The following is a 23559-nucleotide window of genomic DNA, read 5'->3' as shown; positions in this document are numbered from 1 at the left end:
ACAACCGAGTGTTACAAGGGGACATAAATTTACGGTGAAGGGTGGAAGGTATAGGGGAGATGTCAGGGGTGGGTTCTTTACCCAGAGAGTGGTGGGGGCATGGAATGCGCTGCCTGTGGGAGTGGCAGAGTCAGGATCATTGGCAACCTTTAAGCGGCAATTGGATAGGTACATGGATGGGTGCTTAAGCTAGGACAAATGTTCGGCACAACATCGTGGGCTGAAGGGCCTGTTCTGTGCTGTATTGTTCTATGTTCTATGTTCTAAATTGGAGTGTGAGACTCGTGGTAATATACTGGAAAGATCAGCTAACAGAAAAACAGTTGAAATAAGCTGGTCATTCTCAGGTCATGATGAAAGTTAGATTTAAGAAATAGTTTCTCCTGGAGAAAGAAATTAGTTTAAAACACTTGGAAAATAGGATATCTCACTGTAAGAGTTAAGTTTGAAAATTCCAGGCCAAAAGTGTTTAACTAGAATATTTAAAGCTGAGTAAATCTAATCTTCGCATTGAGACTAATAAAGAAAAAAAGGTGATCAATCTCTTAAGATCAAGTATTAAAAGCAATAGATAGGGTAAATGTATAGAATGAGAGAGAAGGGAACTATTTAGTACAGTGAAGAGAAGGTGTTGCGATAGATGGCATTGTACTTTGCCATGTGTTTTGAAATCTTTCAAATTATATTATACGTAAATAGTTTGGTTTGTTGTATTTTATCTTCACTTCTTTTGAACAATAAACTCCTACTTTAAACCAAGTTTGTAGTAGTGCATGCTTGCATTTCAGTGATAGACCACCACTGTAAATAAAAACAAACTAAATTATAATCTTTCAAGCCAGGTTTCAGTCTGAGATCTGACTTGTCTGGCAATAACGTCAGCTAGGATCATAACACCACCTCTGCAGTATTGTCTTTATCTAAGGAAGAATCTGCTTGCTTCAGAAATAATGAATGAATGTCCAGTAGGCTGGTTCCTGAAATAGAGGAACTGCCCTATTAGGACAAATTGAAGACACTGGGATTATGTACTATTGAGTGGAGACCATTTTGATAGGTAGATGCAGAAAGAATGTTTGCTTGGCTGGGAGTCTAGAACTAGAAGATGTAGTGTCCGAATAAGATGTTGGCCAAATAGGACCAGGGTGAAAAGGGATTTCTTCACTCAGGACATGATGGAGCTTTGGACTTGTTTACACTGGAGGGAAGTAGAGGCTCAACCATGGAATTTGTCTGGATAGAGACTGATATATTTCTAGATATTAATGATGCAACATGATATGGAGATACTGTGGGAAATGCCATTAAGGTGGAAGATCAGCCATAGTCTAGATGAATAGCAGAGCAGAGCCAATGGGCCAAATGGCTTACTCCTGCTCCTATTTTCTGTGTTCTTATGAAACCAACTGGAATTACTTTAATTCAGTGAATGTTTTGCTGACAGATTTGAGTATAATAAGTGCTAGTTGAAAAATATCTAATTCTTGTGTGTTCCACGCATTAAGAACTGAATGGAAGGATTGAGTTGTGTCACTACTTTACGTAATGTAGAAACAGAAAATTCTGGAAAATGTTCTTCATTCAGTATTTAGACAATGCTGCACACTGGGAATGTCAACTTTTGCATGAAACATAAAACTGAAGATCTGCCCTGTCTGGCCCCTCTCAGTCAGACATATAAAATATAATGGCTCCTTTGTAAGAAAATAAGAAAGCTCTGCTTAGACTTTTGACAGCTCAACAAATGTTACCAGATTCAATTATCTGTCTCACCACTGCTTACAGGGCATCACTGGACATAAATTGGCTTGTTATGTTTCCCTGAATTGCAATAGTGCAACACTTTAGAATTACCTCATTGGCTACAAAGCCTTTTGAGACATCCTGAGTTGTAAAATATGCCTTGTCAATCCAAGTCATTTATTTTCTAATAGATGCACAAATCTGATTTGGACACAAAGACTGATTGTAGACATTGTAGTACCACATTGTTTTAAGGTTTACAATTAAATTTATAAATGTAATCACTTTTTGATTCGTACTGTTAGGATTTTCATCATGTGGCTTTTAAAAATATGTCAAAATGCAAACACAAGCATATCTTCCTTTCAGATTGACCTCAGCTCAATAAGATTCTCTTCCTGTTGTATTTGAAGGTACGGATAAAGAAATGAGGCACTTTTCCGACAGTAAGTTCGTAACAATATGCCAAGACGAAGAAACCTTCTCACTGCAATCCTCATTGCTTTACCCTGGACCATACTGCTGACCATCTGGCACCAGAACTCAGGGGTCTTCTACCCTGCCATTCAGAGAAGTAGGTGACCTTCATACCTCTGTGTAACTTTAGAGAGTTTATTAATTATGAATTGAGGACAGCCTTAATTTTCCTGGCCAACACTTGGTAGAAAAAAAATTGAATTTACTTGTGTTATTTTGGGGAATGATAGTGGGATGACTCTTCCCCTTACTTCTTACCTTTCGGTTGACCTCAGCAAGATGAGGGAGTGTTTGGACCAGTTTTGACTGTTAAGATTCTCAGTGATAAACACATTACAGAATTTTTCTAAGTTTAAATCAAAAGAAAATATCAATGTCTATTTGTATGGCACCCAGAATGTAAATGCAATGAACATACACACCTAGATAGTGTCATGGAGTCATAGAGATGTACAGCATGGAAACAGACCCTTCGGTCCAACCCGTCCATGCCGACCAGATATCCCAACCCAATCTAGTCCCACCTGCCAGCACCCGGCCCATATCCCTCCAAACACTTCCTATTCATATATCCATCCAAATGCCTTTTAAATGTTGCAATTGTACCAGCCTCCACCACATCCTCTGGCAGCTCATTCCATATATGTACCACCCTCTGTGCAAAAAAGTTGTCCCTTAGATCTCTTTTACATCTTTCCCCTCTTGCCCTAAACCTATGCCCTCTGGTTCTGGACTGTCCCACCCCAGGGAAAAGACTTTGTCTATTCATCCTATTCATGCCCGTCATGATTTTGTAACCTCTATAAGGTCATCCCCCAGCCTCCAACGATCCAGGGAAAACAGCCCTAGCCTGTTCAATCTCTCCCAGAATGTAAATGCTCAAATCCTCCAACCCTGGCAACATCTTTGTCAATCTTTTCTGAACCGTTTCAAGTTTCACAACATGCTTCTGATAGGAAGGAGTCCAGATTTGCACACAATATTCCAGAAGTGGCCCAATCAATGTCCTGTACAGTTGCAACATGACCTCCCAACTCCTGTACACAATACTTTGACCAATAAAGGAAAGCATACCAAACACCTTCGTCACTATTCTATCTACCTGCGACTCCATTTTCAAGGAACTATGAAACTGCACACCAAGGTCTATTTGTTCAGCAACACTCCCTAGGACCTTACCATTAAGTGTATAAGTCCTGCTAAGATTTGCTATCCCAAATTGCAGCAACTCGCATTTATCTAAATTAAACTCCATCTGCCATTTCTTAGCCTATTGGCCCATCTGATCAAGATCATTTTGTAATCTGAGGCAACATTCTTTGCTGTCCACGACACCTCCAATTTTGGTGTCATCTGCAAACTTACTAACTGTACCTCTTATGCTTGCATCCAAATCATTTATGTAAATGACAAAAAGTAGAGGACGCAGCACTGATCCTTGTGGCAATGGCCACAGGCTTCCAGTCTGAAAACCAACCCTTCACCACCACCCTCTGTCTTCTACCTTTGAGCCAGTTCTGTATCCAAATGGCTAGTTCTCCAAGAAAATAGATACACGCACATGTAAAGATTCTGTAGGTCAGAACATGCAACTCGATTGTTAACGGGATAGAAGATCCAATTGAGATTTAGTTCCTTAAGGTATGCAAGGTGTTTGCCTGGCTGGGTTCCCTCTTGTACTTCTTTGAATAAGAATGGAAGTTAGAAGTCTTGGGATTTCCAGACCAGGTTATGGCAATGGCGATCTCTTCATGTGAAAGTGAGTTAGTCACTGTGTGTGGTGTGGATTGGTTGTTTGACATGTGGGTTCTATTCTTTCGGCTGAAGGAACTGTCCTGTTTGTTTCAAGACGGAGACTCTTGCCTCTGTCTGGTTGTTGAAGTAATGGGTTTCGTTATCTGATTACATGATCAATCGTTCTATTAACCACCACATCCAGGGCTATTTATATTTTAAGACATTTTCATAGGTCAGTTTAGACGTGAGTTAATTCTTTGTGTAGAAGTTATAGTAGGTCATATCACCGTGGGTGGTCATCTTGGGTCAAGACAAATTATCCACATACTGTGTTGTTCTTTCATTTTTAATAGCAAAAACATTGTCCTTCATTTCCATAAACTCATGACCATGTGACACAATGGTGATGCTAGGAAAATAACCAGCAAGCCTAATAGCTGCTACATTCCACTCAGGAATATATACTAAAATAAATATAACTATATATCAAAATAAATCACAATGAAGTCCTGAAGGTCGTCTCAATGGAAAATCAACGGCTGTACCTCTGTCATTTCCAATGATACCTGTATCTGCTATTTTGGGTCAATCAGAAAATTTGCCAGTCAGTAATACAGTTTTCATTTTGAGGAGATCTCAAAATCTTAAGGTGTCATTTCTTACATTCTTGCGGTTTAGGGAACTTCAAAGACTGGTCAAAAGAAATGTACACCCTGAATCACATACAATTCCCCACCTATCCAATAGTACTTGGTCTGACTGTATCAGCCTGCACTACTTGTTTGCACTGGTATCAGATAAGAATGTGTTGATTCCTTGGTTTTAATCTACTCAGTGAAAGATATACCTGAAAAGTATCTCATGTCAGTTATTCACCACACTAATAGTGCCTCACTGACAGCATATTTCATACCATGAAGGAAACATTTCTGAACTTGCACAGCACAGGATGAGTGCTGCAATTCAAATCCTTGTAAGAATTACAAGGAGACACTTAATTCTTTTAGATGTAAAAGCATGTTTTAGCTTTGGGGGTATGGAGCAGATTCTTTCCCCACAGGTAAGACCAGGTCAAGAACATGGGAGTGGGAAAGTCCAAGACATTGAAGTAGAGTCAAAATCATGATCTCCTTCCTAGCTTTCCCAGGGGCAGCAGTGAGGGTGTGATGAAATCCCTTGGATCTGCAGTGGAGTAATTAAGGAATGTTTGGCTGGAGTAAGACAGCTTACCACCAACATCACTCCATCGAGAACAATAAGGGACAGGCAGTAAAATTTTGGCTGAGCCAGAGATACCCACACTCCATGAATGATGCATAAAAATGTTGAGAAGCTATAGAATGCTTTAATGCAGAGTCTTGACTTGACTTTCCAGGCGTCTGATTTCCTGAGCAATTTACCAGGGTCATCGAGATAAGTACATAGCAGGGAGAGTTTCTTCGATGAAATCCGGGGATGTGTTGATCACTTACACTCAGCAGCTTCAGCCACAGCTATTTAGAGACTGCTGTTCCAAGCACTTCCTCTCTTGGAGAGTGCGTTCACTGCTTCACGGATGGTTGTCAATTTCTCAACAGAAATGTAACCCATCTTGTATTTCAGTCACTTTCGGCTGCACCTCCTTGTTGACTATGATATGGAATTTGTCTAAACAGCTTCACTTTGCTACTTTGCTGAGGTCCAGTAACAAAGACCACACCACAGCTAAAGATTCCAACAGAGATCGGAGTATCAAGGCAGCAAAATAAACAGCCTCCTCAGCTGCATGTCCTTCCTCAGCTAGATGTGAGATCCAGCTCCACGCTTGTGAGAGCACCCATAACAAGGTGCACAGGCAAGAGGATGAGCTCTCTCAACATGTCAGAATACTGACTCCTGGGGAGGCTGAGGAGCTCACTGCTGATACCCACAAACTCCTGGATCAAGACTTCCTTCTAGTGGAGCAGGTACACACGGTATGCTGTCTGTTGCTGGAGGATGACCCCCCTCCACCCCAGAGCCAGATCTCCACACTTAGCAAGTTGTGTGCTCTCCTGTGAGAAGGGAAAGCAAAGGCAAGGTACTGGCTTGTATCGAGGGAATAGGAAGGACAGCATTTAGTGGATGGTGACAACAAAGCATACTTCTTCGTTCACTGCTCATTCATGGGATGTCAGTGTCACTGACTTGACCGGCATTTACCACCCATCCCTAACTTCCCCAAGGCAGCTGCTAGTGAGCTGCCTACTTGAACTGTTAAGGTCCTTAGAGTGTTCAGATACTCATCGTGGCTGTTAGGAAGGGAAGCCCAGGATTTTGCTTGTGCGATAATGAAGGAATGGCAATATAGTTCGAAGTCTGGATGGTGTGTGGCTTGGAGTAGGTGATTTTCCTGTGCATCCACTGTCCTTGTCTCTCCATATGGCAGAGGTTGGAAGGTGCTGTTGAAGGAGCCTTGATGAGCAAGTGCAATGCATTTGTAGAAGGAACAGACTGCGGCCACTGTGCTTCAATGGTGAAGGGAGTGAATCTTGTAGCTGGTGGATGAGATGGCATCAAGTGGACTGCTTGTCCTGAGTGGTCTCAAGCCTGCTAAGTGTTGTTGGAACAGCACTCATTCAGGTAAGTGGAAAGTATTCCATCATATTCCTGACACATGCCTTGTAGATAATGGTAAGGCTTTGGGGAGACAGAAAGTGAATACTTACTACAGAATTCCCAGCCTCAAACTCCTCTTGTAGCCACTGTATTTGTATAGCTGGTCCATTTCAGTTTCTAGCCAATGCTGACATCCAGGATGTTATAAGTCGGGGGATTCAGAGATAGTATCATCATTGAATATTAAGGGGCAATAGTTAGATTAACTCTTATTGAAAATGGTCATTGTTTAGCATTTTTGTGGCACAAATGTTACTTGCTACTTATCAGCTTGAATATTGTCCACATCTTATTGCATTTAGACATGGGCTGCTTTAGTATCTGTGGAACAATGAATGATACCAACCATGGTGCAATCATCAGCAAACATCCCCACTTCTGACCCAATAATGGAGGGAAGGATATTGATGAAGCAGCTGAAGATGATCAGGCCTCGGACACTAGGATAATTGATTCTTCTATCTCCCTTGGTCCTCATCAATTTTAATTTTGCTCAGACTCTTTGATGGCACAATGTGTCGAATGTGGCCTTAATGTCAAGGGCAGTCATTACACCTCACCTCTGTAAATCAACACTTCCCTGTTTGGACCAAGGCTGTATTGAAGTTTGGAGCTGAAACCCAAACTGAATGTCAGTACTCAGGTCATTGTTGAGTGAGTGCTTCTTGAAGGCACTGTTGACAATCCCTTATAGCACTTTACTGATGATCGGGAGTAGACTAATGAGGCAGTAATTGTGGCTGAGAGTGTGGTGCTGGAAAAGCACAGCAGGTCAGTCAGCATCCCGATGAAGGGCTTATGCCTGAAACGTCGATTCTCCCACTCCCCGGATGCTGCCTGACCTGCTGCGCTTTTCCAGAACTCGGCTCTGATCTCCAGCATCTGCATTCCTCACTTTCTCCTGAGACAGTAATTGGCCGAATTGGAGTTGTCCTGCTTTTTGTGTACAAGACATACCTGGGCAATTTTTCACATTGTTCGGGTAGATGCCAGTGCTGTAACTGTACTGGAACATCTTGGCTAGGAGAGCAGCGAGTCCTGGAGGACACAACTTCAATACTAGTGCCAGAATGTTTTAGAGCCTTTGCAGAGTCCAGGGCCTTCAGCCACTCCTTGGCATCATCAGCTACCAATTGGCGTCTGTCTTGCTGGGGAACCACTAGAGGCCAAGACAGATCATCCACATGTCACTTCTGGCTGAAGATTGGTGTGAATGCTTCAGCTTTGAACTTTGCTCTGAGGTACTGGGTTGCCCTATCATTGAGGATGGGGATATTTGTGGAGCTTCCTCCTCCAGTGGGTCACTTAATTATCCACCATGATTAATGATTGGGTGTGGCAGGACTGCAGAGCTTAGAACTGATCTGCTGGTTGTGGAACCATTTAGCTTTGTCTGTCACTTGCTGTTGTGAGGCTTGGCACAGTTGCAGCTTCACAACTGTTTGATGCGGCACCCGAATTTGTTTGCCACTCTCATGTCAGACCGACCTGGTTGTCTGGATTCTCTTGATACACTTTCTGCATCTCCTGCTGCTCAGCTCCTTAGTCACTTCCACCCATATCTGCCAACTGGCCTGTCTTTGGGACAACTTTCCAAAGAGTCAGTGAAACCTTATAATCCATGTTGTTGTACCTTTAATTAGAAATCCTTTCTTTGACTAAATAGAGGAGAAAGTGAGGACTGCAGATGCTGGAGATCAGAGCTGAAAATGTGTTGCTGGAAAAGCACAGCAGGTCAGGCAGTATCCAAGGAACAGGAGAATCGACATTTCGGGCATAAGCCCTTCCTGAAGAAGGGCTTATGCCCGAAACGTCGATTCTCCTGTTCCTTGAATGCTGCCTGACCTGCTGCGCTTTGACTAAATAGATGCATCATCTTGGTCAACTACCCACACTGATTGAGGAGTTGTGAGCTGCAATAACAATTAGTTTCCTTTCAGAAAGGTAGAATTGCTGCACACACAAACTGAGTTCCAGATCTGAAAATGGTTTCACTGTTTCGACAGTGACTGAGTTGAAAAGATTCTGCTTGAATCTCAATCAATCTCGAATACAGAGACAGGAGATACCTTAATAATGAGATCACTTCTTTCTCAAATTCAGTGGAGCTAGTGTCTGCATGATAATATGAATTCTGGTCTAGCATTCTTTTTAACAATATGGTCTCTCTTATCTTCCCATCATTGGAAAGAAATGCATTTCTTAGATTAATGTTTGGGTAGATATGCTTGAAAAATACCTGCATGAACATAGTTTGAGAAGAGTCACGTGTAACTGAAGACACATGGGCAGATGTCCCTCTGGGGTGGCATGGTGGCTCTGTGGTTAGCACTGCTGCCTCACAATGCCAGGGACCAAGGTTTGATCCCAGCTCTGGGTGACTGTCTGTGTGGAGTTTGCACATTCTCCCTGTGTTTGTGTGGGTTTGCTCCGGTTTCCTCGCACAATTCAAAGCTGTGCAGGTTAAGTAAACTGGCTATGCTAAATTGCCTGTAGTGTTCAGGGGTGTGTAGGTTAGGGGTAAATGTAGGGGAATGGGTCACTCTTTAGAGGATTGGTGTGGACTTGTTGGGCCAAATGGCCTGTTTCCACACTGTAGGGATTGTATGATTTTCTTTAGTACACAGATATAAAACTTTGATGGGATATAGCACTGATCATAAATTTGGGCACCAACTGTAGATATGACATTGAATATGAAATCTACACATAAGCCTTTTAGTCCAACTTGTCAGTGCTGGTGTTTACATTACATATGAGTCTCTTCCCATTTTGGTGTTCCATTTCTGAAATATAGTGGTTATCACATTCACTTAACAAGTGAAAGGGCCCCTGCTTCGAAACCAGGCACAAGCATTTCTTTGATCAGGTATCAAATAGCTTAGTTGGCTGGACAGCTGGTTTGTGATGCAGATTGATGCCAATAGCATGGGTTCAGTTCCTGCACCAGCTGAGGTTACTCTGAAGGACTCTCCTTCTCAATCTCTCCCCTCACCTGAGGTATGGTGACCCTCAGGTTAAACTTGGACCAGTTGTTTCTTTGTAATGTGAGCAGTCTCTGGGACCATGACAACTTTACCTTTAACTCCTGTTCCAGTTATCTCATCTTAGCCCTTCAACATACCTGTTAGAAACATTTTATGCATTTGTCTTTTTGAACCGATCTAAGATATTCACCTCAACGACTTCCTGAGACAAAGCGTTTCACATTCTAACCACTCTCTGTGTAAAGAAATGTCACTTTGTTTCCTTATTAGTGACTACGCATAGTAAGTTTTGGATTCCATGCAGGCAGAAACATTCCCACCACATCTACCTCAGTCAACCCATTCAGTTTTTTAAAGACCTCAATAAACCACCTTTAAGTCTTCTTTCTAAATAAAAATCCAACCTGTTCAAACTACCCTGAGGTCTGTAAACTCTAGGTTCTGCTCACACCCCTGCAAATGTCTTTGACACTTTCTCCTGCTTTTCTGTGTACTTTTGTTCCTCTCTTCTTTGACCTTTGAGGTGGAAGTGTTAATGTTCATTATCAGGGTGTTTGGTAGTTTCTCGGTGAGCACTTAGAGGATTGCTGAGGCTGACCTTTGCCCAGAATGTTCTGCTGGAAATAAGGCAGGAATTTGCAGACATCTGATCTTGGACAAATTGCTTGCCCAGGCTTTGCTTTGCTTCCATTTTTAATTGATATGTGTTTGCTTCCGAAGAAGTTTGTTTGATTGAGAAATGTGTAGGAACTCTAAGGAGTTTCACCCAGGAGTCAAGTCAATATCAGAACTCCGAAGGGAATCAATAAAATTCTGCTTGTGGTACTTCCTTTAACTGCCCTGAGAGAACACCCAAGACTCACACTCTCCATAAAACTTTGGTCAGTGAGTGTCAAGCATTTTGGCTACATGATCAGTGCGACACAGTTATGTCTGCCTCATTATGGTGTGAATGCTTGACTTGTCACCTTCAATGAGTACCATAATGTGTAATATTTTGCTGTGCCTTTAGGAGCTTCCGAGGGCAGCTCAAGTGAAAGTGGCATGTTGCTGCTACATCATCCAAATCCTGCATGCGGAGAAAAGATTGGTCATGTCTATTCCACTTTAGACTCTCAGTTTGATAAGCAGATTTACTCACCTTCATTTCAAGAACAATGATGACAGGTTCTGGTCATGGACTGAAACCAGGGTCTCAGGATAGGGCTTTCCTCAAGTAGGCTGGTACATGACTTTATGCTGATTGTAAGATTGAAGTTGTCATTTGGATCGGAGGACAGGTTTGTGCTACATTTCATGTCTAGCTCCGAACCATAAGTAAGTACGCAATCATGAAGATATTCGATTCTGTTCTGTTTCCTTTCATAAAGATGGAGGCTGGAACCTTGCTCTAACCTGAGGGAACGGACCAAGATCCTGTTCAATTTTAACATACCTTCATTACTTGTGAATTGAATATACCACGAAATAAATGCTAGTTTGTTAACATTTGAATCAGGTAATGATCCAATTCTCTTTATGAGCCATAATTGAATTTGCCATTACCTCACTCTCGCAGCGTGTTCCGTGTCCTAACCACTCACTGAATGTGAAGTGATGTCTGCCTTTGGCTCTGTTACCATGTATCATTTAGGCCAAGTTGCTGCTTTTAATGATCTGTAGCTTTCTGTGCTCTTGTTAAGCTTTTTCTTTTCTGAGTAAAAAGTGTCTGTTTTCCCTACCAAAGTGAAACCACTCCGCATTTATCTCTTAAAATTCATTTGCCACTTGACTGCCCAGTCTGCTTTTTTTGCATTGTTTTTTTCTCTTTGGAGAAAATGAGGACTGCAGATGCTGGAGATCAGAGTCCAGAGTGTGGTGCTGGAAAAGCATATCAGGTCAGGCAGCACTCTGACTCTACTGCTCCTCGGAGGCTACCTGACCTGCTGTGCTTTTCCAGCACCCCACTCTCGACTTTCTTTCCTCTTTGTCAACTATAAATCCTGATTTTATGCCAGCTGTAAATTTAACATACATTTGCGTTACAGGAAATGCTGCACTGATCCTCTGCAACACTATTTTCTGTTTCTTTTCCTACTTGATCTTGTACCCACAGTAGTTATATAGCTGATTGTGTTCTGCTTCTGGTAAATGCTAACCTATCAGATATTTATAGGGAGGAAATCAGTGATGGAAAGTTCAGAAGCGATGGTAAGCTTCCCTCTTGAACCTTGCCTGGTACTTGGCCTAAATGATACATGGTAACAGAGCCAAAGGCAGACATCACTTCACATTCAGTGAGTGGTTAGGACACGGACACGCTGCGAGAGTGAGGTAATGGCAAATTCAATTATGGCTCATAAAGAGAATTGGATCATTACCTGATTCAAAGGATTTGACAGGCCATGGATAAATGCTGGGAGTGGGACTAGCTGAAATGCTCTTCCAAAGAAGCAACATGAAGACAAAGACTGGAAGATCTTTATCTGTACTGTAATCATTCTACAGGATATTCGTATCTAATGTGTCATAATCTGTGTCCGGTTTAATCATACCGTTATGTGGTGTCATATCATGTTTAACTGATCTGGCAAAAGCAATGGACAAAATTTAACAATTATAGTAGGGGGTGTGTCCTCCTTCCTGCGGTCAGACATTTAGGCTCCTCTGAGGGGAATTACACCCTCACTATCCTGATATAGTATCCACAGCATGATATCTGCCTCATCCGATCTAAGATCTTTTGGCCTCTCACCAATTGCTGCCAGTCGGTGCCACCATGGCTAGTGGCCAGTACTGGTACTGCAATGTGGCCCATGCAGTGAAGGGAGCATGAGGAATAAGGTAACTTGGGCTAGTTGGGGCCAGGCAGAGAAGGAGGGATTGGTATTTAGACCACATGGAGATCTTCACCAATGGACAACCTAATAATGAGGTGGCAACCCGGTGAGGCTACCAAACAGGATTACTTGCATGTCAAACTGCATAAGCTGTAACTGGTAGCCCCAGAGCTAAATGATTCCAAGAGGGATCAGATCCTAGCTCTGCAGTCCTGCCACATCCAATTGTGAATGGTGGTGGACAATTAAATAACTTGGTAGAAGAGGACGCCTCCCCATTCTAACTAATGAAAAGTCCCAACACATTAGTGTAAAAGATAAGGTTGAAGCATTTGCAACAATCTTCAGTCAGAAATGCCAAGTGGATGATCTATCGCAGCCTCCTCCAGTGGTCCCCAGCATTACAGATACGAGCCTTCAGCCAATTCAATTCACCCTCTGTGATATCAAGAAGCAGTTGGATGCACTGAATACTGCAAAGGCTAAGGGCCCTGACAACATTCCAGCAATATTACTGAAGACCTGTGCTCCAAAACTTGCCATGCCCCTAGCTAAGCTCTTCCAGTACAGTTATAATACTGACATCTATCTAGCAATGTGGAAAACTGCCCAGGTATATCCTGTACCTGAAAAGCAAGACAAATCCAACCCAGCCAATCATCACCCCATCTGTCTCCTCCCAATCATCAGTAAAGTGATGGAAGGTGTCATCAAGCAGCACCTGCTCAGCAATAATCTGTTCAGTAACACACCGTTTGGGTTCTGCCAGGGCCACTCAGCTCCTGACCTCATTACAGCCTTGGTTTAAACATGGACAAAAGAGCTGGATTTCAGAGGTGAGGTGACAGTGCCAGCCCTTGAAATCAAGATCGTATTCAACAGAGTGTGGCATTAAGGAACCTGAGTAAAACTGGAATCAATGGATCTCAGGGGGCAAACTCTCCACTGATTGGACTCATACCTGGCACATAGGAAGATGGTTGTGGTTATTGGAGGTCAGTCATCTCAGCTCCTGAACATCTCTACAGGAGTTCCTCAGGGTAGTATCGTAGGCCCTATTCATCTTCAGCTGCTTCATCAATGATCTTCTCTTCATCATCAGGTCAGAAGTAAAGATATTCATCGATGTTGGTGCTGAAAAGTTGTGCATTTGCAACTCCTCAAACACTGAAGCTGTCCATGTTTAAACGCAACAAGATCTGGACAGTATCGGGGTTTGGGCTGACAAGTGACAAGTAACATTCACATCATACAAGTGCTAGGCAATGACCATCTCCCGTAAGAGACAATCTAATCAGTGTGCCTTGACATTCAATGGTGTTACCATCACTGAATGCCTCACTATCAACATCCTGGGGGTTACTATTGACCAGAAACTCAGTTGGACTTGCCATACAAATACAGTGGCTACAAGAGCAGGTCAGAAGTTAGGAATACTACAGCAATTAACTCAACTCCTGACTCCCAAAATCTACAAGGCACAAGTCCGGAGTGTGATAGAATACTCCCCATTTGCCTGGATGGGTGCAGCCACAACAACACAAAATAAGCTTGACACCATCCAGGACAAAGCAGACCGCTTGACTGGCACCACACCCACATCTACAAATATTCACTCCCTCCACCACTGATGCTCAGGATAGCAGTGTGTACTACTTGCAAGATGCATTGTAGAAATTCCGTAAAGGTCTTCAGACAGCACCTTCCAAACCCAAGACTACTTCCATCTGGAAAGTCAAGGGCAGCAGGTACATGGGAAGCCACTCAGCATTCTGACTCAGACATATATCATTGTTTCTTAACTGCCTTTGGTCAAAATCCTGGAATTCCCTCCCTAAGGGCAAAGTGGGTCAACCTACACCAAGTGGACTGCAGTAGTTCAAGCAGCTCACCCCCACCTCCTCAAGGGCAACTAGAGATGGATAATAAATGCTGGCCAGCTAGCATTGCCCGTGTCCTATGAGTAATGTTTTTGTTTACATAAAAAGGACCCCTTGCCAGGTGACTGGCTAACTCATCAGCGTTTACGCCCACAGCTTTTCTACAGGTTGGGACTGGACAACTGCAGGTTGTTACCATTGTCTTTGGGAAATCAGAGAGCATTGAAGATGTGAAAGCGGCAGGATCAGCACCTTCCACTCCCCAGTGTTAATCTTAAATTTACCTTCAAGCTGGACATTTCATCCCATCCTATAAATCAGGCTTGGTAACATTTATATCTGGTTGATATTCCCCATAGCATGTTTGGCTCTGTCTGGATAGAATCATCCTGAAGCAGGTTCAAAGAGAGGACACCAACTGGTAAAGTAGGTAGTTGGATCAGTTACTTCATGCTAGCTTATCTTCGAGGGATCTTGCCAGAGACTGGACATACTAGATACTCATTCGGCAGCAGTGGGTCACAAATGGGTGGCAATTAAATAGTCACATTGACTCAGATTTGGGATGTTGCTGGGATCTTATCTGAGGCCAAATCCCTGGATCACTGGAGTGGTAAACTAGCACACCATTGAGGTCTCATTTGTAGAACCCACTAAGTCTGCAATAAGATTTCCCCTCCACAATGTTGACTTGGTAGCTGCCTTTGCTTATTGTTATTGATTTGTTTCCACATCTGCAGTGTATGATTCCACCTTGAGTCTCCCTCCTGCATCAACTGCACCCACCTGTCTCAATGCAGCTCTGACCATCCCGGGGTTAAGGCAGCCTTAGTGCCACCAATTCTTCCACATTGATTGGAACTTGCAGAGGCAACCTCCCATTTGGCTGTCTCTGGGAAATTCACACAGGTAGCATTACTCAGAGACCATCAGGAAAGGGACTGCCTCAGGTCCTAGCCAGTTTATAAAGAGCAAGGTCATAAGAATCCCCCCCTCTACATCTGATTCAGTGTTATTCCAATCTGATAATGTTCTAAATTTATCAGGTTTTTCCTGTTTGATCTTTAATTTGGTTAGATCTCTGGTAGACTTTATCTGATCATATCTTAGAATTGGTTTGGTATTATCTCTATGTTGCAGGGCTGATATATATAGGTTTGCCGCTATATATTTCGGACTTGGCACAGTTCATATCAAATTGGACATAATCAATATATCGGGTCATAACTGAATCTAGTTTGGTAATTTCTATAATAAAAGTAAATGCTGCTGATGTTGGAGATCTGAAATGGAAACAGAAAGTGCTGACAGGCTTCAGTAAGTCTGGCAGCATCTATGGAGAGAAAGGGCTAATACTTCAAAACGTTCTGCAGAAGAGTCATACTGAACTTGAAATGTTAACTGTTTCTCCCTTCATGGATACTGCCAGACTTACTGAGTTTCTCCAGCATTCTCTTGTTTTGAGACAGATTAGCTTCCTTCGTCTCTTTTTTAAACTCAGACTGTTGGAAGATATTCCATTAATAATGCTATAAACAATTACCCTCTATGGCATTTGTACTGTGCAATCCTTTGTCAGTTAGTCTCTCCTCTTTTACCCTCAATCACACACCTTCCCTGTTGTTTTTCCAGATCTCTGCATCCTTCCTTCCACCAACCCCAAGTTGATTAATCTTCTATCTTTATGATGAAAGGTAATCTTGACCTGAAACATTGGGTCTGTTTCCCTCTACAGATGTGATCTAACCTACTGTTTCCACCACTGTTGTTTACTTTCTGAACTTCTGTATTCACAATTTTTGCTTTTCTATGAAAGGTGACGTTTACTGAAAGACACAAGGCTTCTGCAACTAACTTGAATATCTCTAATCGCTTCCTTTTCAGAGGAGCCTGACAATGGAACTAAAAGGATACTCACCAACAGCTCTCAAAACAAAGAGGAACAAAGTGTCTGTGTCCACCAGGAAGCAATGCTTACTCAGCAGATCATCAAACTGGAATACATATACACCAGACCTCCCCAGTGGTCTCAGTCCTTACCAACCATCTACGTCATAACACCGACCTATACGAGACCAGTTCAGAAAGCAGAGCTGACCAGGCTAGCTAACACTTTCCTCCACGTACAGAACCTGCACTGGATTGTTGTTGAGGACTCTCCCCGCAGGACCGGTTTAGTAGCACTGCTGCTGGAAAAGAGTGGACTGAACTTCACCCATCTGAACATCCAAAGCCCAAAAAGTGTGAAGATGGGCCTCAGTAAATCATCTTCTCGCACGCCAAGGGGTACTCTGCAAAGAAATTTGGGTCTGCGTTGGTTGAGAGACAAATTGAACCCTAATGAATCATCAGAGGGCGTGGTTTACTTTGCTGATGATGACAACACTTACAGTTTGGAACTCTTTGAGGAGGTGCTCCCTTTGTCTCCATGACAAGCCTTGTATCAAAGCATAAGCATTTAAGTGTTATGCTCTGCAGTGATCTATTATTTTATAGCCTTTATCACAGTCACTGGATAAATAATATTTGTTATAGATTGCATGTTGCCATAATTAACATTTAACAAGTACTGGTAGTTTATTCCTGTTAGTAAAACTAGTAAAGTTGGTTGTGTTGAAAATTTGCTAGTTAAAAAATAACTAATATCAATTAAACATTTACTGCAGGGTGAGGTTACAAGCTACTGTATTAAAAAGAAGGTAGAATGGAAGTCCTTAACTCAATAGAAGGATGAACCCACACCTCCTCCCTCACCTCTATCCAAGGCCCCAAAGGATCCTTTCACATCCGGTAGAGATTTTCCTACACATCCAAACACCTCATCTACTGTGTCCCTTGCTCTCGATGTGGTCTTCTCTACATTGGAGAGACAGGACCAAACACCCCTAACGCCCTGTGGCCAACCATTTCAACTCCCCCTCCTACTTCCCCAAGGATATGCAAGTCCTGGGCATCCTCCACCGCCAAATCCAACCCACCTGATGCCTGGAAGAAGAACACCTCATCTTCCGCCTTGGCACCCTCCAACCACACAGCATCAACGTCAACTTCACCAGTTTCCTCATCACCCAGATCCAACCTTCCAACTCGGCACCACCCTCTTGAACTGTCCCACCTGTCCATCTTCCTTCCTACCTATCCACTCCACCCTCCCCTCCAACCTATCACCTTCACCCACCACCTTATTGATCTATCGCCTTCACAGCTATCTTTCCCCCACCCTCCTATTTATCTCTCAGCCCTATCTCCCCTTCCCTCCAACCCCCACATTCCTGATGAAGGGTTTATGCCTGAAACATCGATTCTCCTGCTCCTTGGATGCTGCCTGACCTGCTGTGCTTTTCCAGCACCACGCTTTTCCATTGAACATAAATCCCTAGCATTGCTGGTATTTGGGTGTCTGAAGTAAACATTTCATTAATGTTAGTTTGTAGGTAGAGGGGAGGAATTCTGTAGCATGCCTTAAATTTTACGTCTGGGGATTGAGTATTAAACATATCATTGTAGCTATATCAATCCAACTCAATTATTACCACTAATGCAGATAGCATGCATCAGAGGGTGAATTTCAGGGAAAGAAATTGGAGAAAATAAAGCAAACATAATTTGATTGTTTTGATGCTACTTATTGACAGTGACACTAAATGCTAGAATCGGGTCAAGTCTGGACAGAATTGACAACCAGAAATCAGTATTTTGAGACCCAGATGTTACAGAGCACACCAAACAATTTTTGAATAAGTGGAAGGTTTGAAATGGTCAGGAAAGAGCTAAATAGCCATAAACCTCAGCGATAAATACACTTTGAGATTGTCAGTACTGTGTTGCTAAGTTACCAGATCTGATAAGCAATCAACTGTAGATTCAATTAATTCCTTTTAATGTTACATTTGCAGGCATTAAAATCTTATCAATTCTAATTAAGGCACACAGCCCAGGCAAACACCCATTGCAAAGTTTATATAATTCACCCGACTGTTTTTATTTTTCAGATGCGATTCACAAAAAAGGTTTCAGTATGGCCTGTAGCTTTCGTTGGTGGACTGCTATACGAGTCTCCCAAAGTGAACAATGCAGGAAAAGTCATCGGTTGGAAAACTGTTTTTGACCCAAATAGACCTTTTGCTATTGATATGGCAGGGTTTGCAATCAACATTAAGTTGATACTCATGAAACCTTCAGCCAACTTTCAGCTGTATGGAATCAAGGGAGGATACCAGGAAACCAGCTTGTTGCGGGAACTCATAACTTTAAAAGAGCTGGAACCTAAAGCTTCAAATTGCACTAAAGTAAAGTAACGTTCCAATTGGGACTTAATTAACACACACAGTTTACTCTTACTCAACCAAACCTGTGGGTTGTATATCACTCTATAAACTAGGATCAGTGTATTATACTTTGAGGGAAATGAGCATTATTGGCCACTTGCCCTGCAGGATTTCAGTCAAAGCAAATATTCTAGGGAAACATTGAAATGAAGTGTGAGGGATATTTGCCTCCCATTACACCAGGAATACTGCCAGTGATATGTGTTCGTACTGGAATGGAACAAAGTCCTCTGGCCTTAGCTTGCCATTATGGAAAAAAATTGTCTCTTGGAATCCCAAGTGTGTTCCATTGTTAGCTTTCCGTGATTGTGCTGGTCACAGTTGTCAATGTAATAGTCAATGCAAAGATAATAATTCATGCTTCTGAAAAGACTTTAACAACCATTAACTGGTACATACAATACCCACACATAATGAGATACTGGCTATAGAAGTGGATTTGGCTTTGATAATGTCCTCATTGAATCATGACTCAGCCTAGAACGCATGTTATGGAAATGGTCATGCTCGATGGTTGCAAGGCATAGCCTTATTTCCCAGCAGTCAGCCTCAGACCTTCCTCATGGCTGCAAAGAGCTTCAGAATGCAGAGGGAGACAGTACAGTCATATCATCATTGGGGTAGTAATCCAGATTAATGCTCTGGGGACATTAATTAAAATACTACAGCAATTGGTGGAATTTAAATTTGATTAGTAAATCTGAGGTGTAAAGTTATTTGTAGTAATGGTGACAGCGAAACTATTGCCAATTATTGTAAAAGCCTGTCTGGTTCACTGTGGTCCTTTAGGGAAGGACATCTGTATTCCTTGCCTACATGTGACTCCTTATCCAAAGCAATGTGATTGACTCTTCGCAGAATCACTGAAGTATTCCAGTGCAGAAGGAGGCCAGTCAGCCCATCATGTTTGCACCAGTTCATTAAATGGGCATCATTATCTAGTCCCCATTTCCTGCTTTTCCTCATACCCTTACACATTATATTTTTCCAAATAATCATCAACTGCCCCAATTGAACCCTGCCTTCATTAAACATCTCAGGAGTGCATTTCCAAACCCTAACTACCCTAATTGTGAAAATGATTATCCTCATGTCACTCTTGCTCCTTTTCCAGATCACTTTAATTGCTTAATTGCTCTCAAGGTCAATTCAAGATGGGCCTCAAATGTGTCGCCAACATCCCCTGAATGAATGAAGGAAGGAAAACAAACTATGTAACTGAAAGCTAGTTTCAGTTATCGTGCTCATTATACTATCATTAATTTTTGTAAAACTAATAGGATTGATTACAATCCTCCAAGGAAGAAAATCAGTTTCCCTTATCATATTTGACCTAGATCTGACTCCAGACCCACAGCAATGTATTTAAATACCAGTGAATTGCCCAAGCAAACCACCACTATTGGTACTAAACCCCAATATAAAAGTTGAAGATGAGTTTAACCAGACAGACCACCTGGCATTGGCCTAAACGCCAGCAATAACAATGGCAAACACAGCCCTGGCAACCCTGCAAAGTCCTCCTTGCTAAAATCCAGGATTTTCTGTCAAAATTGGGATAGTTGTTTCATGGACCAGCAACAACTTGACACAGTCATTCTCACAGAATCATTTCTTAAAGCCAGTGTTGCAGAATCTGCCATTGTACAGACCCACCAGAAGTAACTGTATAGTAGGTCATTCTCAGGGAGAGGCTGTGCTGGGAGTCCTCAACATTGGACCCAGACCCCAGCATCAGACCATTGTAGAGAAAAGGACCTCCTGATGATTATCATCAATGGGTCTCCATGTTGAAAATCACTTGAAAGAAGCACCAAGGGTGGCAAGGAAACAGTATGTGCTGTAGGTGGGGGAGTTAATGTCTGTGACTAACAGTAGCTCAGTAGGAACACCACTGACCACAATAGCTGAATCCTGAAGGATAAATTGGGTCTGCAGTAGGTGGTAATGAAAACAAGAGGAAAACATTAGCAGACCTTATCCTCACTCATCTACCTGTAGGAAATGCAGTAACCCATAACCGTATTGGTAGAAATGATTGCCTCGTAGTCTCTGTGGAGATGACACTATCTCTTTCCAGTGTGAACGCACAACACTGTGCTCAGTGGCGATACTACTGTGCAAAACGAGATAGATTCAGAATAAACACGGCAGATCAAAACTGAGCATCCATGAGTCATTATGGGCCATCAGCAGTAACAGAACTTTGTTCAACTACAATCTGTCACCTCATTCTCTAGCAATGGCATAATTACACAGTGACTAAGGCTAATAACTGAATATTCATTGGGACCTGACACTTCAGAAGGACATGGAAATGAAATGAAAAGCATTTCATAATAATAAAGAATGAAATCAGGTGTGACAAAAATAAATAATTGAGATGTGGAAATGCTGGTGTTGGACACAATTAAAAGTCATACGACACCAGGTTATAGTCCAACAGGTTCATTTAAAGTCACAAGCTTTCAAAACTCTTTCATCAGGCCTTCCTCTAATGAAGGAGCAGCACTCTGAAAGCTTGTGAGTTTAAATAAACCTGCTGGCCTATAGCCTGGTGTAACTTCTGACTAAAAACTGAGAGGAGCTGTTTATAGGCCCTTGAATAGTAGCTATGTTATACATTCAGGAAACAATGGAGCTTGTAAGAAATGTGCTGCAGTAATCATAGACAATTTCAATCTCATTTTCAACAGACAAATCAAAATTGGCAAAGGAAGCATGGAGGAAGAGATCATAGAGGGTATTTGAGATAGTATTTTATAACTATATATGCTGGAACAAACAAAGAAGTGTTTCATTTTACACCTTCAAATGTATAATGAGGTAAGATTAATTAATGATCTTTCCTAAACTTATCTGGGAAAGAGCAATCATAATGTGATAGAACTTCACATACTGTTTTATATTTAGGCAGTTGAAAGGATATGTAGGTAGGGTTGTACCAAGTGGACTCAAATTATAGGTTAAAAGATAAAATAATCAGATCAACCCTCATCTTTTAGATTGGCAGGGCAGGCACAAGGGGCTGAATGGTCTACTCTTGTTCTTAATTTGTACATTTGTATGTTTGTGTGTTGTAGAGAAACAGTGGAAGACGTAACAAAATATTTTGCAGTTCTTAACAATGGCATATTCTATTGGCAAATTCATGAGACAGATGCACTGTTTGTAACCAGCTAAGGAAGGATATATTTATATTACAAGTAGTTCAGAAGGTTCACAAGATTGATTGGGTTGTTGAGATGAAAGGGTTGCTTTACGAGGAAAGGTTCATGGATTAGACCTGTATTCAGTGGAGTTTACAAGAATGAGAGATGATTTTACTGAAACAAAAGAGATTCTGAGCTGGCTTTACAGGCTATATACCAAAAAGATGTTTGTTTTGTTTTATGATGATAAATCAGAACTGAAGACCACAGTTTGAAAGAAAGAGGTATATGAGACAGAGATCAGGAGAAATTTCTCCTCTGAGTGTCTTTGGAATTTTCTTCCACAGAAAGTATTGGAGGCAGAACCATTGACAATATGTTCAAGCTTGATTTTTGATCGATGAATCAATCAAGGGATTTGAGATGAGCAGGAAAGTGTAGTCAAGAACATAATCTGATAACCACAATCTTGTTAAACATTGCAGTAGGCTTGAAGGACCAGTTGGTGTCTAACCACTCGTATTTCTTATCATCCTGTGCTTGCTGTAAAGCCAAGGGATCTACTCTGGTTCGATGAAGAGTGCAGCAGAGTACGCCAGGCACAGTACCAAGCCTACACTACTGGCAGGTCAAATAATGGAAGAAGCATATGGCAGACAGAGCTAAATGATACTGCAAACAAAGAAACATACAAAAGCTCTTCAGTCCTGTCACATCCAGTCCTGAATTGTAGTGGACAATTAAGCAACTAACCAGAAGGAAAGGTTCCACAAATATGCCCACGCATAATGATGGTGGAGCCCAGCACATCAGAGCAGAGGATAAGGCTGAAGCTTTTACAACCAAACTTTCATCCAAATGGCCAAATTAATGATCCATCTCCGATGCTACCCAACAACCTCAGCAACACATCAGTCTTTAGCCAATCCATTCACGCTATATGTTATGAAGAAATGGCTAAAGGTACTGGACACTACAAAAACTATGGGCCATGACAACATTCCAACAGTGTCCCAATTGTCACATAGCTTGCCAAGTTTTTCCAGTGCATGTACAGTAAAAGCCTTTACCCAGCAATGTGGAAAATTGCCCAGACATGCCTTTGGTATAACAAACAGGTGAAAGCCAATGCAGCTGAATACTTTCCCAATAATCACCTCAAGATCAGCAGCAAAGTCAAGGCAGCTATTGTTGTCAACACAACCAAATGGCATTTACACAGCAATAACCTACTCATTGATGCTCAGTCTGGGTTCCACCGGGGCCAATCAGCTACTGACCTCATTACAGCCTGGGTCCAAACATGAACAAAAGAGCAGAATGCCTAAGTTGAGATGAGACTGACAGCACTTTGTATCAAAATAGCAGGTGATCGAGGTTCATGTCAGGAAACCTGAGCAAAAGTGGGGTCGATAAGAATTATCTGGAAAACTCACCACTGATTGTCATCATGTCTTGCACACTGGAAGATAATTGTGGTTGTTGGAGGCTAATCATCTCAGTCTTTGCACATAACTACAGGAGTTCCTCAGGGACAAACATCTTCAGCTGCTCTATCCTCCTTCCATCATAAGGGGGATATTTGCTGATAATTGCACAATGTTTCCCACCATTCATGACTCATTGAATACTGAAACAGTCCATTGTCCATAAACAACAAGCTCTGAATAACACATGACTTGGGCTGAGAAGTGGCACGTAACACTTGCACCATACAAATACCTACAATGACCACCTCCAACAAGAGAGAAACAAATAATTTCTGATTGACATTCAATGGCATTATTATCACTAAATGC

The 23559-nt window shown here is 42.0% G+C and overlaps 1 protein-coding gene across 12 annotated transcripts in view; it reads left to right on the top strand.

The window, feature by feature from the left end:
* Nucleotides 1-18693, top strand: part of LOC122555033 (galactosylgalactosylxylosylprotein 3-beta-glucuronosyltransferase 1-like) — a 140287-nt gene extending 121594 nt beyond the window's left edge. For 8 of the 12 annotated variants that reach the window (XM_043700652.1, XM_043700649.1, XM_043700650.1 and 5 more), the window contains 3 exons: nt 2157-2317; nt 16165-16691; nt 18273-18693. In XM_043700652.1, coding sequence (XP_043556587.1) covers nt 2206-2317; nt 16165-16691; nt 18273-18578 — 945 coding nt within the window. In that variant the 5' untranslated portion in view covers nt 2157-2205 and the 3' untranslated portion in view covers nt 18579-18693. Of the gene's footprint in view, nt 1-2156; nt 2318-6364; nt 6559-15912; nt 15975-16164; nt 16692-18272 lie in introns of those variants that run through there. The other 4 variants (XM_043700658.1, XM_043700655.1, XM_043700659.1 and 1 more) reach the window with 4 other exon arrangements.
* The last annotated feature ends 4866 nt before the right edge of the window (nt 18694-23559 follow it).

The sequence above is a fragment of the Chiloscyllium plagiosum genome, chromosome 12 (genome assembly GCF_004010195.1).
Source record: "Chiloscyllium plagiosum isolate BGI_BamShark_2017 chromosome 12, ASM401019v2, whole genome shotgun sequence".
Taxonomy (NCBI): Eukaryota; Metazoa; Chordata; class Chondrichthyes; order Orectolobiformes; family Hemiscylliidae; genus Chiloscyllium; species Chiloscyllium plagiosum.
Note: the sequence above shows the minus strand (reverse complement) of the source record. Positions and strands in the feature narration are given on the sequence as shown.